This window comes from Salmo salar, chromosome ssa03 (genome assembly GCF_905237065.1).
Source record: "Salmo salar chromosome ssa03, Ssal_v3.1, whole genome shotgun sequence".
Classification (NCBI taxonomy): domain Eukaryota; kingdom Metazoa; phylum Chordata; class Actinopteri; order Salmoniformes; family Salmonidae; genus Salmo; species Salmo salar.
The window spans coordinates 92,766,905-92,783,758 of record NC_059444.1 but is presented as its reverse complement, the minus strand read 5'-3'; the positions used below and the strand labels follow the sequence as shown (position 1 = coordinate 92,783,758).

Here is a 16,854-nt window from a genome sequence, read left to right as displayed (position 1 = left end):
CCCCTCGGGCTGGGCCGGAGGCAGGAGGGCCCCTCGCTGGGCCGGAGGGCAGGAGGGCCCCTCGGGCTGGGCCGGAGGGCAGGCAGGGCACCCTGGCAGATCCGGGCAGTCCGTGCAGTCCGGCAGCTCGGGGCAGTCCGGGCAGTCCGGCAGCTCGGGGCAGTCCGCGGCAGTCCGGGCAGTCCGGCAGCTCGGGGCAGTCCGGCCACTCCGGCAGCTCGGGGTAGCCGCCACTCCGGCAGCTCGGGGCAGTCCGGCCACTCCGGCAGTTCGGGGCATTCCGGCCACTCCGGCAGTTCGGGGCAGTCCGGCCACTCCGGCAGTTCGGGGCAGTCCGGCCACTCCGGCAGTTCGGGGCAGTCCGGCCACTCCGGCAGTTCGGGGCAGTCCGGCCACTCCGGCAGTTCGGGGCAGTCCGGCCACTCCGGCAGTTCGGGGCAGTCCGGCCACTCCGGCAGTTCGGGGCAGTCCGGCCACTCCGGCGTTCGGGGCAGTCCGGCCACTCCGGCAGTTCGGGGCAGTCCGGCCACTCCGGCAGTTCGGGGCAGTCCGGCCACTCCGGCAGTTCTGGGCAGTCCGGCCACTCCGGCAGTTCGGGGCAGTCCGGCCACTCCGGCAGTTCGGGGCAGTCCGGCCACTCCGGCAGTTCGGCGCAGTCCGGCCACTCCGGCAGTTCGGGGCAGTCCGGCCACTCCGGCAGTTCGGGGCAGTCCGGCCACTCCGGCAGTTCGGCGCAGTCCGGCCACTCCGGCAGTTCGGCGCAGTCCGGCCACTCCGGCAGTTCGGCGCAGTCCGGCCACTCCGGCAGTTCGGCGCAGTCCGGCCACTCCGGCAGTTCAGCGCAGTCCGACCTCTCTGGCGACTGTTGACTAGCGGGCAGCTCTGACGACTGTTGACTGGCGGGCAGCAATGACGACTGTTGACTGGCGGGCAGCTCTGACGACTGTTGACTGGCGGGCAGCTCTGACGACTGTTGACTGGCGGGCAGCTCTGGCGACTGTTGACTGGCGGGCAGCTCTGGCGACTGTTGACTGGCGGGCAGATCTGGCGACTGTTGACTGGTGGGCAGCTCTGGCGACTGTTGACTGGCGGGCAGCTCTGGCGACTGTTGACTGGCGGGCAGATCTGGCGACTGTTGACTGGCGGGCAGCTCTGACGACTGTTGACTGGCGGGCAGCTCTGATGACTGTTGACTGGCGGGCACCACTGACGACTGTTGACTGGCGGGCAGCTCTGGCGACTGTTGACTGGCGAGGCTGGGTTCACGCACTTGAAGCCTGGTGCTGGTACTGGGCGTACCAGATTGTGAACACGCACCTCCATGCTAGTGCGGGGAGCTGGCCTGGGGCTCCATTCTTGCCCCGCAAAACTCCCCTTGTGCCCCCCCCTAAAAAAATCTTGGGGGTGCCTCTCGGTCTCCCTTACCTCGCCAGCCTTCTTCCGCTGCTTGGTCCTGTGTTGGTGGGTGGTTCTGTAACGGTATTCGTCGGTAGAAATGGACCAAGGCGCAGCGAGACTGTGAATACTCATACTTTAATAGACTCAAGTAAGGCATCCACAGGAAAACAATAACACGACAGCAACAGTTTGCAGGCTAACAAACGCAGTGCAAAACAACCACCCACAACCCCAAAGAAAAACACACACACCTATATAGGACTTCCAATCAAAGGCAACTCAACACACCTGACTTCAATTGGAAGTCCCAATCAACAATACAAACATACCCAACACAAACATGCCACGTCCTGACCAAAACTAAAACACTAGCTCCATCTGCTGGTCAGGACGTGACAGGCTCCTTGTAAATACGCTCAGGCATTGGACATATTTTCTTTAACTTCCTTAACATTGAGACGCCATATCATTCCTTCTGCAGCTGTGGGGGCAGTGTTGTCGCTTGGTTCCTAGATCTGATCTATACAATATATAGGCTATTCATCAAAGTAGCTTATTTTGCATTGATAACCAAATATAATCTCAGCAACTGTTCAAACAGTAAACCAAACAACAAGAATCCACCCTAAAATATATTTTGTTTAGAAGTAATAACTAGTGATTACAGGCTATGGTGAAATAGTACAACCAGCTGTAGCCAACTAACTAGGCGAGTGTTTTTTTCTTTGTGACCAAAACATGATGACATTCTATTTTTAACTGATATGTGTCCAGACTTTTGACTGGTACTGCATATTTAAGCAATAAGGCCTGAGGAGGTGTGGTATGTGGCCAATATCGTGTTCTTATGCGCGACGCAACGTGGAGTGACTGGATACAGCCTTTAGTCGTGGTATATTGGCCATATATCACAAAACCCAGAGGTGCCTTATTGCTATTATAAACTGGTTACCAACGTGATTAGAGCAGTAAAAATAAATGTTTTGTCATATCTGATATACCACGCCTTTCAGCCAACCAGCATTCAGGGCTCGAACCACCCAGTATATATATATAAGCATGTGTGGAACTCCTTCAACACTGTTGGAAAAAACATTCCAGGTGAAGCTGGTTGAGAGAATGCCAAGCGTGTGCAAAGCTGTCATCAAGGAAAAGGGTGGCTACTTTGAGTAATATATATTTAAAATATATTTTGATTTGTTTAACACTGTTTTGGTTACTACAAGATTCCATATGTGTTATTTCATAGTTATAATGTCTTCACTGTTATTCTACAATGTAGAAAATAGTAAAAATAAAGAAAAACCCTTGAATGAATAGGTGTATCCAAACTTTTGACTGGTACTCTATATAAATGGTGTGTATGGACAGTATATAAATAGAAAAGGTGTGTACAGCAGTAGTTATATAGGATGAGCCTTGACTAGAATACAGTATATAGACATGAAGTGGGTAAAACAGTATGTAAACATGATTAAAGTGGCCAATGTTCAATGACTATGTACATAGGACAGCAGTCTCTAAGGTGCAGGGTAGAGTCCTGGGTGGTAGTCGGATAGTGACAGTATATTACAGTTTGATTGATAGCGGTAATACATTTTAAAAGGCCAAACATGTTCTCACAGCCTGAAGCATTGAAGAGGCAGTGGAACACATAATGGAGCCAGAATGTAATGAAAGTATGAAGGCTTGAATGCCTGAAACATTGATAAGATAACATTGATAAGATTTAACATTTTGACCATGTTCTGTTATAATATCCACCCTGCACAGCCAGAAGAGGACTGGCCACCCCTCATAGCCTGGTTCCTCTCTAGGTTTCTTCCTAGGTTTTTGGCCTTTCTAGGGAGTTTTTCCTAGGGAGTTTTTCCTAGCCACCGTGCTTCTTTCACATGCTTTGCTTGCTGTTTGGGGTTTTAGGCTGGGTTTCTGTACAGCACTTTGAGAATATCAGCTGATGTACGAAGGGCTATATAAAAATAAATTTGATTTGATTTGAAATTTGATTAGCCATGCTGTTCTTCAGTGAGAATCCATGTTGAGAGATGTGGTCTGGCTCTGCTCAGGTCTGCACTGGCACTGGCAGTTCTGCACTGACAGCTAGACAGTAAGTTGGCTAACGAACACTCCATGTTAGTGTTATCCCACAGGAAACAACCAGTGGTGGATAAAGTACCCAATTGTCATATTTGAGTTAAAGTAAAGATACCTTAATAGAAAATGACTCAAGTAAAAGTGAAAGTCACCCAGTAAAATTCTACTTGAGTAAAAGTCTAAAAGTATTTGGTTTTACATATACTTAGGTATACTTTAGCAATTACATTTACTTTTGATACTTAAGTATCAACTGCTGTTGTATTGTGGAATCTTAGGTCGATTCATTTAATTAAATAAAAATGATTATAAAAAAGAAAAAATGGCTAATAAATAAACAACAACATGTACATGGAGGATGGTTACACTATGTTTTAATAGTAAACAACATAGGGGATAGTTACACTGTATTACTAGTAAACAACAACACGGAGGATGGTTACACTATGTATTACTACTAAACAACAACACGGAGGATGGTTACACTATGTATTACTAGTAAACAACAACATAGGGGATAGTTACACTATGTATTACTAGTAAACAACATAGGGGATAGTTACACTGTATTACTAGTAAACAACAACACGGAGGATGGTTACACTATGTATTACTACTAAACAACAACACGGAGGATGGTTACACTATGTATTACTAGTAAACAACAACATAGGGGATAGTTACACTGTATTACTAGTAAACAACAACATAGGGGATAGTTACACTGTATTACTAGTAAACAACAACATAGGGGATAGTTACACTATGTATTACTAGTAAACAACAACATAGGGGATAGTTACACTATGTATTACTAGTAAACAACAACATAGGGGATAGTTACACTGTATTACTAGTAAACAACAACATAGGGGATAGTTACACTGTATTACTAGTAAACAACAACATAGGGGATAGTTACACTATGTATTACTAGTAAACAACAACATAGGGGATAGTTACACTGTATTACTAGTAAACAACATGGAGGATGGTTACACTGTATTACTAGTAAACAACAACAGAGGATGGTTACACTGTATTACTAGTAAACAACAACATGGAGGATGGTTACAGTATGTATTACTAGTAAACAACAACATAGGGGATAGTTACACTTGTATTACTACTAAACAACAACATAGGGGATAGTTACACTGTATTACTTCTAAACAACAACATAGGGGATGGTTACACTGTATTACTACTAAACAACAACATAGGGGATAGTTACACTATGTATTACTACTAAACAACAACACGGAGGATGGTTACACTGTTTTACTACTAAACAACAACATAGGGGATAGTTACACTATGTATTACTACTAAACAACAACACGGAGGATGGTTACACTGTATTACTAGTAAACAACAACATAGGGGATAGTTACACTATGTATTACTACTAAACAACAACACGGAGCATGGTTACACTGTATCTCTAGTAAACAACAACACGGAGGAATGTTACACTATGTATTACTAGTAAACAACAACACGGGGGATAGTTACACTATGTATTACTAGTAAACAACAACACGGAGGATGGTTACACTATGTATTACTAGTAAACAACAACACGGAGGATGGTTACACTATGTATTACTAGTAAACAACAACACGGAGGATGGTTACACTATGTATTACTAGTAAACAACATGGGGGATAGTTACACTATGTATTACTAGTAAACAACAACACGGGGGATAGTTACACTATGTATTACTAGTAAACAACAACACGGAGGATGGTTACACTATGTATTACTAGTAAACAACAACACGGAGCATGGTTACACTATGTATCTCTAGTAAACAACAACACGGAGGATAGTTACACTATGTATTACTAGTAAACAACAACACGGGGGATAGTTACACTATGTATTACTAGTAAACAACATGGGGGATAGTTACACTATGAATTACTAGTAAACAACAACACGGGGGATAGTTACACTATGAATTACTAGTAAACAACAACACGGGGGATGGTTACACTATGTATTACTAGTAAACAACAACACGGGGGATGGTTACACTATGTATTACTAGTAAACAACAACACGGAGGATGGTTACACTATGTATTACTAGTAAACAACAACACGGAGGATGGTTACACTATGTATTACTAGTAAACAACAACACGGAGGATGGTTACACTATGTATTACTAGTAAACAACAACACGGGGCATGGTTACACTATGTATCTCTAGTAAACAACAACACGGAGGAATGTTACACTATGTATTACTACTAAACAACAACACGGAGCATGGTTACACTATGTATTACTAGTAAACAACAACACGGGGGATAGTTACACTATGTATTACTAGTAAACAACAACACGGAGGATGGTTACACTATGTATTACTTATATATAATGTAAATACTTCAGGGAATTACTGGTCATGGGATGTCCCTCAGTCTATGGCAGTCATATACATATCAGGCAGTCATATTTGCATTTTTCCCCACCCAGATTGATTCCCAGCTTTATGTTATTAGTAAATGCACAGAAGTTGGACATTGATTGATTGAGATATTGTCTTGAAAAAATCTTATCTTATTTGGGAGAATTTCTCACAGTAGAGGAAACATCTCTGTCTCTACCGCCCCTGTCGTGCAGTGACCACTAACCTCTTCCTTCTTAAGGGGATTTGAGCTGGAATGTTTTGGCTCTTCATGTTCTTATCTTGTGACCATGACATACAGTAGATTATTCTAGATCACAGATGGCATATGTCATATACACTCAGTAAGAACTCACTGTTCTTATCTTATCAACGAGTCAGTCAGTGTGTGTGTGTCTGTGTCATCAGAAAGGGACTAAAAGTTCAGTTACTTGGGTCTCCAGAGATACAGATAGAGCGTTCCGTCAGCAGTATCTGGATTCATTGTAGAGATGGCTGGTTGTGTACACAGAAATAGAGTCTATAGAAAAGACCTTCCCATTCATGGCAATGATGGCATAATAGATTGTGTTTCTATAGTTGTATACCCGTGGTCATTGTCCCTCACAGGCCCTATTCAATTAGGAACTATTGTCCTGTTGGTCCATGTGACAGGCAGCTGGACATAAGGACCTGGACAAGTCTCAATGAATAACTTTTCCCCAAATGGTACCCTGTTCCCTAAGGGCCCTGGTCAATAGTAGTGCACTATATAGGGAATAGGGTGCCATTGTCCATAGGGCTATGGTCAAAATTTGTGCACTATATAGGGTGCCATTGGCCATAGGGCTCTGGTCAAAAGTAGTGCACTATATGGTGCCATTTGGGAAACAATCCATGTCTCTGTCTACTGTATCATCCTGGTTAATCCCCATTCCTACATAAATTGTTTGTTAGTTTTGGTTACGCTATCCGTGTGTGTGTGTGTGTGTGTGTGTGTAGACGCTCTCTATAGCTGCATTCCTAACATTCTCCTGTTCTCTTTCACTCCAGCTAAACAGCAAACACAAAGAATGGGACACACTCAATCTCTACCTTTTTTCCCTGTCTCATCAGCTATCTGGGACTGGGCATCATGTATTATACATGGCTGTGGTAGTCACGTTTAGCTAGCTGGGCCTGGGCATCATGTATTATACATGGCTGTGCTGTGGTAGTCACGTTTAGCTAGCTGGGACTGGGCATCATGTATTATACATGGCTGTGGTAGCCACGTTTAGCTAGCTGGGACTGGGCATCATGTATTATACATGGCTGTGCTGTGGTAGTCACGTTTAGCTAGCTCGGACTGGGCATCATGTATTATACATGGCTGTGGTAGCCACGTTTAGCTAGCTGGGACTGGGCATCATGTATTATACATGGCTGTGGTAGTCACGTTTAGCTAGCTGGGACTGGGGATCATGTATTATACATGGCTGTGGTAGCCACGTTTAGATAGCTGGGACTGGGCATCATGTATTATACATGGCTGTGGTAGCCACGTTTAGATAGCTGGGACTGGGCATCATGTATTATACATGGCTGTGGTAGCCACGTTTAGCTAGCTGGGACTGGGGATCATGTATTATACATGGCTGTGCTGTGGTAGCCACGTTTAGCTAGTTGGGACTGGGGATCATGTATTATACATGGCTGTGCTGTGGTAGCCATGTTTACCTAGCTGGGACTGGGCATAATGTATTATACATGGCTGTGGTAGCCACGTTTAGCTAGCTGGGACTGGGGATCATGTATTATACATGGCTGTGCTGTGGTAGCCACGTTTAGCTAGCTGGGACTGGGGATCATGTATTATACATGGCTGTGCTGTGGTAGCCACGTTTAGCTAGCTGGGACTGGGCATCATGTATTATACATGGCTGTGGTAGTCACGTTTAGCTAGCTGGGACTGGGGATCATGTATTATACATGGCTGTGGTAGCCACGTTTAGATAGCTGGGACTGGGCATCATGTATTATACATGGCTGTGGTAGCCACGTTTAGCTAGCTGGGACTGGGGATCATGTATTATACATGGCTGTGCTGTGGTAGCCATGTTTACCTAGCTGGGACTGGGCATAATGTATTATACATGGCTGTGGTAGCCACGTTTAGCTAGCTGGGACTGGGGATCATGTATTATACATGGCTGTGCTGTGGTAGCCACGTTTAGCTAGCTGGGACTGGGGATCATGTATTATACATGGGTGTGCTGTGGTAGCCACGTTTAGCTAGCTGGGACTGGGGATCATCTATTATACATGGCTGTGGTAGCCACGTTTAGCTAGCTGGGACTGGGGATCATGTATTACACATGGCTGTGCTGTGGTAGCCACGTTTAGCTAGTTGGGACTGGGCATAATGTATTATACATGGCTGTGGTAGCCACGTTTAGCTAGCTGGGACTGGGCATCATGTATTATACATGGCTGTGCTGTGGTAGTCACGTTTAGCTAGCTGGGACTGGGGATCATGTATTATACATGGCTGTGCTGTGGTAGTCACGTTTAGCTAGCTGGGACTGGGGATCATGTATTACACATGGCTGTGCTGTGGTAGCCACGTTTAGCTAGTTGGGACTGGGCATCATGTATTATACATGGCTGTGGTAGCCACGTTTAGCTAGCTGGGACTGGGGATCATGTATTATACATGGCTGTGATACAGTAGGATGTGGTGGAGTTTTTAGTACAATAGTATTATGATATAGTAGGATATGGTGGAGTTGTTAGATAGTACATTAGTATTATGATACAGTAGGATGTGGTGGAGTTTTTAGTACAGTAATATTATGATACAGTAGGATGTGGTGGAGTTGTTTGTACAGTAGTATTATGATTCAGTAGGATGTGGTGGAGTTGTTGGATAGTACAGTAGTATTATGATACAGTAGGATCTGGTGGAGTTGTTGGATGGTACAGTAGTATTATGATACAGTAGGATGTGGTGGAGTTGTTGGATAGTACAGTAGTATTATGATAGAGTAGGATGTGGTGGAGTTGTTAGATAGTACAGTAGTATTATAATACAGTAGGATGTGGTGGAGTTGTTGGATAGTACAGTAGTATTATAATACAGTAGGATGTGGTGGAGTTGTTGGATAGTACAGTAGTATTATAATACAGTAGGATGTGGTGGAGTTGTTGGATAGTACAGTAGTATTATGATACAGTAGGATGTGGTATAGTTTTTAGTGCAGTAGTATTATGATACAGTAGGATGTAGTGGAGTTGTTAGTAGTATTATGATACAGTAGGATGTGGTGGAGTTGTTAGATAGTACAGTAGTATTATAATACAGTAAGATGTGGTATAGTTTTTAGTGCAGTAGTATTATGATACAGTAGAATGTGGTGGAGCTGTTGGATAGTACAGTAGTATTATAATACAGTAGGATGTGGTGTAGTTTTTAGTACAGTAGTATTATAATACAGTAGGATGTGGTGGAGTTGTTGGATAGTACAGTAGTATTATAATACAGTAGGATGTGGTGGAGTTGTTAGTACAGTAGTATTATGATACAGTAGGTTGTGGTGGAGTTGTTAAATAGTACAGTAGTATTATAATACAGTAGGATGTGGTGGAGTTTTTAGTACAGTAGTACTATAATACAGTAGGATGTGGTGGAGTTGTTGGATAGTACAGTAGTATTATAATACAGTAGGATGTGGTGGAGTTGTTAGTACAGTAGTATTATGATACAGTAGGTTGTGGTGGAGTTGTTGGATAGTACAGTAGTATTATAATACAGTAGGATGTGGTGGAGTTGTTGGATAGTACAGTAGTATTATAATACAGTAGGATGTGGTGGAGTTGTTAGTACAGTAGTATTATGATACAGTAGGATGTGGTGGAGTTGTTGGATAGTACAGTAGTATTATGATACAGTAGGATGTAGTGGAGTTGTTGGATAGTACAGTAGTATTATGATACAGTAGGATGTGGTGGAGTTGTTGGATGGTACAGTAGTATTATGATACAGTAGGATGTGGTGGAGTTGTTAGTACAGTAGTATTATGATACAGTAGGATGTGGTGGAGTTGTTAGATGGTGCAGAGACCAAAGCCAGTTGCCTGTGTATTATCATGTGTGTGGTCTGTACACCAGCTGTGTGCAGCCTCTGCACCAGCTGAGTGTGGTCTGTGCACCAGCTGTGTAAAGGTTGTGTGTGGGAAGCTAAGTAGCTTGAGCATGGTTTCAGTTAGTCACACTGTGTTAATGTTATACTTCTGGTGTCTGTGGCATGTTTCATTTTCCCACAGACACACACACACACACACCAGAGATTTTTTCTGGGTTAAAATGTGTTTTAGGCGATGGGCGTGGTGGGGGCGTGGCCACTGGTGCAGTTGCCGACTGGACATTTTAGAGACCCTTCTGTTGACCGCAATGACAAAATGTGCAGTTTTAAAGTTAATTTCATTCAAATCTACAAAGTTCGCAATGGCTTATGCTATCTGAGTGAATCAAACATTATAACAAAATCAATGGGGGCCCCATGCCATGACAAAAATACTCCTGAATGCATAATAATAATAAAATTACGTGTTCTCCCTGACTTTCTATTTTTAATATTTTGGTGATTGTTATTTAAAAATATATAGGTCCATTATCTTTTCTACATACTTTATGTGGTTTTAGTCATTTAAGTTTACACTGAAAACTTTTTTTACATCCTGAAAAATGTATAAAAAAATATATATATATGTACATTACCGTTCAAAAGATTGGGGTAGAGGTCGACCGATTAATCGGAATGGCCGATTTAATTAGGGCCGTTTCCATAACAATCGGTAATCGGTATTTTTGTACACCGATTTGCCGATTAAAAACCCCAAACTAGAGGTCGACCGATTATGATTTTTCGGCGCCGCTACCGATTATTGGAGGACCCAAAACCTCGGTGCCGATTAATCGGCCGATATATATATATATATATATTTTTTGACTTATGTTTTGTAATAATGACAATTACAACAATACTGAATGAACACTTATTTTAACTTAATATAATACATCAATAAAATCAATTTAGCCTCAAATAAATAATGAAACATGTTCAATTTGGTTTAAATAATGCAAAAAAGTGTTGGAGAAGAAAGTAAAAGTGCAATATGTGCCATGTAAGAAAGCTAACGTTTAAGTTCCTTGCTCAGAACATGAGAACATATGAAAGCTGGTGGTTCCTTTTAACATGAGTCTTTATTATAGGAATTATAGGACTATTTCTGACTGGTACTATATATATAAATATATTACTATTTGGCCAAAGGTGGCCCACTGTAGATTTTTCTATGCAGAAAAAACCCTACACACACACACACACACACACACACAAACATTGTATGGATCAGAACCAGACCCAGCGATCCAGGTGAATGGTTGTTGCAACAGGGTCAGGGGAAAGTAGTCCACAGGGGACAGGAATTAGATAAAATATTTCATATTGTTTTTATACAATTACAGTACAAACAATATCATACAATTCCATTTCCTCACTGTGAAACAATTACTGGGGTTGATCAGCTAAAAAGTACTGGGCTAATCCCCCACTTGGTGCTGGATAATTCTTATTTTTATATTTCTACATATTTTGGAGATAATTACTGTGAAATGATTCAAACTACATCCATATTGACATATTCCATAATATACAGTAGGCCTTGTCTGGGAAAGTCACTCCAGCCTGATTTCAACACTGTTACAGAAGGACAGTTTGGTCAGTGATGGTGGAGGACATACTATGTGTCCTGGATTGATGATCTTTGAGTCTGTCTGTCCTGTCTGTTGTTGCGGGTTTAGATGGACCTGATGGATGGGCTGGGGCTGGGTGGTTGAGTGGGGGTCAGAGGGTTGGCCTGGCACTGTGGCAGTAGCTCCCTGTCCCTTCCCAAACAGACCTGGGTTCAAATACAATTTGAAATAATTTCAAAATACTTTGTCTGTGCTTTGATTGAGCTTGTCTGGCGTAATGGAACCCATAGAAGAGACCCCGCCCACCTGGCACTGCAGGCAGGCTAAAGCAAACGCTCTCACTATTTGAGAAGCTATGGAATAGTATTTGAACCCAGGTCCCAGCCAGACTACAGTCCAGCCCAGGCGGGCCACATTGAGAGGCGGCGTACTGGAAGTGATTGGGGTTCAGCAGAGATAGACTGGACCATGCCAATGGCCTCGTCCCAAATCACACTATATTGCCTTTTATATGGGCTCTGATGAAAAGTAGTGCACTACATCGGGAATAGGGTGCCATTTGGGACGTATATACAGTACTGCCCCCCTCCTTCCCTCCACAGCCCCCTCCCTTTTGCCATGACCTCCCCCCTTACAACCCTGAGCCCCCTCCCGTACAGCCATGACCCTCCCTACCCTTACAGCCATGACCCCCCCCCCCTTACAGCCATGATTCCCCCCCTCCCTTACAGCCATGACCCTCCCTACCCTTACAGCCATGACCTCCCCCCTTACAGCCATGATCCCCCCTTACAGCCATGACCCCCCCCTTACAGCCATGACCCTCCCTACCCTTACAGCTATGACCTCCCCCCTTACAGCCATGATCCCCCCTTACAACCATGATCTCCTCCCCTTACAGCCATGATCTCCCCCTTACAGCCATTACCCCCCCTTACAGCCATGACCTCCCCCTTACAGCCATTACCCCCCCTTACAGCCATGACCTCCCCTCCCCTTACAGCCATACCCCCCCCCACCTTTACAGCCATGACCTCCACTACCCCCCCTACCCATCTACCTCCACTACCCCTCTACCCTCACAACCCATCTACTCCTCTACCTCTGCTACCTCCTCTACCCCCCTACCCATCTATCCCCTCTCATTATCTACCTCCACTACCCCTCTACCCTCACAACCCATCTACTCCTCTACCCCTGCTACCTCCTCTACCCCCCTACCCATCTATCCCCTCTCATTATCTACCTCCACTACCCCTCTACCCTCACAACCCACCTACTCCTCTACCCCTGCTACCCCCTCGACCCTCTCTACTCATCTACCTCCTTTACCCCTCTGCCTCCTCTACCCCCTCTGCCTCCGCTACCCCCTCTACCTCCTTTACTTGGGGGGTGGCAGGTAGCCTAGTGGGTAGAGCGTTGGACTAGTAACTGAAAGGTTGCAAGATCGAATCCCTGAGCTGACAAGGTAAAACATCTGTCGTGCTGCCCCTGAACTAGGCAGTTAACCCACTGTTCCTAGGCTGTCATTGTAAATAAGAATTTGTTCTTAACTGACTTGCCAAGTTAAAATCAAATTTAAAAATGTAAAAATACCTCCTCTACCCCTCTCCTTTACCTACTCCACAAAAGCCACCATTGTTCCTAGTGCAGGAGGCAGAGAGCAGCAGTTAGGATCCGTCCCTAATGGCCCCTATTCCCTATATAGTACACTACTTAGGACCAGGGTCCATAGTCAAAAGTAGTGCACTAAATAGAGAATGGGGTGCAGACTTGCAGACCAAGGCAGAGTATGCCATGCCAACACAGGCCTGCTGGAATAACACAACACCCAGTGGTTGGACAGCAGACTTAACATGCAAACCCAGCTCTCTCTACTAAAACTCTGCTCTTAAAAATCACACACTCTCTCTCCTCTGCCACCTGCCCCTCTCTCCCTCTTTCTCTCCCTCACCTCTCCCTCCTCCCTCTCAATCTCTCTCTCCCTCCCTCTCTTTCTCTCTCTCTCTCCTCTGCCACTTGCCCCTCTCTCCCTCTCTTTCTCTCCCTCTCTCCCCCACCTCTCCGTCCTCCCTCTCAATCTCTCTCTCTCTCTCTCTCTCTCTCTTTCTCTCTCTCTCCTCTGCCACCTCCCTCCTCTTTCTCTTTCTTTCTCTCTCTCTCTTTCTCCACTCCCTCCCTATTTCCTCCTCCCAGCCACCTCTTCCTCTCCTCGCCGTGCCGCATCAGACATGGAGCAGGCCCGCCCCCAGACCAGCGGGGAGGAGGAGCTACAGCTGCAGCTGGCTCTGGCCATGAGCCGAGAGGAGAGTGAAAAGGTAACACACACACTCACACAGTACACACACTCACCACACACACTGAACAAGAGGCACTGACACACTCTGACTACATGCAGTGTGAGAATGTTATGGACGTGGCTGCCTCCCTCCCACTCATACACACTCCCCTGCAGAGCTCAAATCTCCCCACCCCCTCTCTCTGTCCTCTAAGTGTCATCCATTTCACTGAGCCTTTAATAGAAACCAATATCACCCATCTCTCCTTGTGATGCGATCTATAACACCTGGCCAATCAAAGACACTGATACTCAGAGTTGGCTGCTGATCTGGCCAATTACAGAGTGCGATGCTGCAGAGTGATGCGCCTGCAGCTGTGCTGAGTGAATGAAGGACTGGACAGGGTGGAGCTATTGATCCACTGTTAGCTAGCCTGGTATTGATCCACTGTTAGCTAGCCTGTTATTGATCCACTGTTAGCTAGCCTGGTATTGATCCACTGTTAGCTAGCCTGGTATTGATGGCGCTGTTAGCTACCCTGGTATTGATGGCACTGTTAGCTAGCCTGGTATTGATCCACTGTTAGCTAGCCTGGTATTGATCCACTGTTAGCTAGCCTGGTATTGATCCACTGTTAGCTAGCCTGGTATTGATCCACTGTTAGCTACCCTGGTATTGATGGCACTGTTAGCTAGCCTGGTATTGATCCACTGTTAGCTAGCCTGTTATTGATCCACTGTTAGCTAGCCTGGTATTGATCCACTGTTAGCTAGCCTGGTATTGATCCACTGTTAGCTAGCCTGGTATTGATCCACTGTTAGCTAGCCTGGTATTGATCCACTGTTAGCTAGCCTGGTATTGATCCACTGTTAGCTAGCCTGGTATTGATCCACTGTTAGCTAGCCTGGTATTGATCCACTGTTAGCTAGCCTGGTATTGATCCACTGTTAGCTAGCCTGGTATTGATGGCGCTGTTAGCTAGCCTGGTATTGATCCACTGTTAGCTAGCCTGGTATTGATCCACTGTTAGCTAGCCTGGTATTGATGGCGCTGTTAGCTAGCCTGGTATTGATCCACTGTTAGCTAGCCTGGTATTGATCCACTGTTAGCTAGCCTGGTATTGATCCACTGTTAGCTAGCCTGGTATTGATCCACTGTTAGCTAGCCTGGTATTGATGGCGCTGTTAGCTAGCCTGGTATTGATCCACTGTTAGCTAGCCTGGTATTGATGGCACTGACTGGCCTCTGTGTCTCTGTGTTGTTAGATGGTGCATACTGCACCGAGGCCTGGGACTAAAAAACACCATCTCTTAGCTCCTTTTATAAAACACACACCATCTCTTAGGTCCTTTTATAAAACACACACAATCTCTTAGGTCCTTTTATAAAACACACAAAAACTCATCATTGACTAACTTTATAAGCTGAATATTGGAAAACTTTTACAGACTTTCCAGTTGTTAGTCCAACTCCTAACACAGAACTTATTCAACTACTGGCCGTCGAGAGACAAATGATTTCAGGTTTTCTTTTCTACCCGTTAATTCATCAATGTGATTTATTGGCCAGACTCCACTCACCTGGTGTCCCTGATCCCTGACTAGAAACAAATGAAAAGCAGAAGTGTTTTGAGTGCAGTTAGCCCTGCTAATAACACGACCCCCTTTAACACTCCAGCCTGCTCCCCCGATGGACATTGATGAACAGACCCAGCTCCAGATCGCCCTGAGCCTCAGCAAGGAGGAAGCTCAGAAGGTACTGCTGAGATGTAGCCCCTCTAGCCCCCTGCATCCTCAACACTAACTAGGGTTGTAAAAATCCAGAAACATTCCCAAAATTCCCAGAAATCCCAGTTGGAGATCTCTCTCCCTCTATATTCCCTCCTGAAATCCTTCAACTGGGATTTCTGGGAAATTAGGGCATTTCAGGAAAGTTACCAGAATTTTGCAATGCTTAACCTAACCCTAACCAAACCATTTTACCTCCTGCTGCAAGCTCTTTCTCTGTCTCTCTGTCTCTCTCTCTCTCTCTCTCTCACTCTCTCTCTCTCTCTCTCTCTCTCACTCTCTTAGACCTGTGGGTCAAATGAGCTTTGACCCTGGTTCCTGAACAGCCAAGCAGCTTGCTGTGCTGCACCTTTTCTCTCGTCACAGATGGATAAGGCTGCATCCTTCTGTTTCCACTAACCAATAGCACCATCTCCCTCTCTCTTTAGACCAATGGTATGAGATCCCGCCCTCTGACCTCTTCTGGTGTACACACCAATCCCTGTCTTGGGGAGGGGCAAAGAGGGCTTGCCTTCCATGCAATGTATCAACAATGGTGGCGTTCCAGGTCACCTATTTTGCACATCTCAGCAACCACAGCATTCTTCTGAGATTCGCAGTGCGTCTGTAAAAAAAGACAACCTGGAACTGCACCAATGTGAATATCAAGGCAGGTTAGGAAGTGTTTTTATTTATCCACCAATGACTGATTTGTATTTCCCCTCCTCCACTCCACCGATTGGCTCGCTTATAGCCGGCCTCGCCTCCTCCGGTTGCCTTGGATATGGATGAAGAGAGACAGCTCCAGATCGCCCTGAGCCTGAGCAAAGAGGAGCACCAGCAGGTAGTGCCCCTGGCTCTGTCCCAGATGGCATCCTAGTCACTATGTAGTGCACTGCGATATAGTGGCCTGGTGGAACCAGCCTGATCTCACTAGCTCACATTATGGCGGAGTGAGACAGAAACGTGAGTGCAGAGGTCAGACTCCTTGACCAGACTAGCCACATAAGTCTCGGGCCCAAAGTAGTGCACTACATAGGAACTAGGTTTGGCCCACTGAGAGGGGAAGGTGGGGAGCATGTTCTCCCCCCTGAACCCCCTGTGTCTTTAACCCTTCTAGTCCGTCAGCTCTGCTCATCACCTCTCTGTCTTCCTTTCCTTCTGTCTGTCTGTCTGGCTG

General features: G+C 45.2%; 1 protein-coding gene across 3 annotated transcripts in view; it reads left to right on the top strand.

Moving 5' to 3' along the window:
* Nucleotides 1-16,854, top strand: part of LOC106592115 (epsin-3) — a 61,410-nt gene that overhangs the window by 20,739 nt on the left and 23,817 nt on the right. Inside the window, exons 7-9 of one of the 3 annotated variants that reach the window (XM_045715796.1) lie at nucleotides 13,826-13,947; nucleotides 15,586-15,663; nucleotides 16,429-16,518. In XM_045715796.1, the coding sequence (XP_045571752.1) occupies nucleotides 13,826-13,947; nucleotides 15,586-15,663; nucleotides 16,429-16,518 (290 nt within the window). The remainder of the gene's footprint in view (nucleotides 1-13,825; nucleotides 13,948-15,585; nucleotides 15,664-16,428; nucleotides 16,519-16,854) is intronic. The other 2 variants (XM_045715797.1, XM_045715798.1) reach the window with 2 other exon arrangements.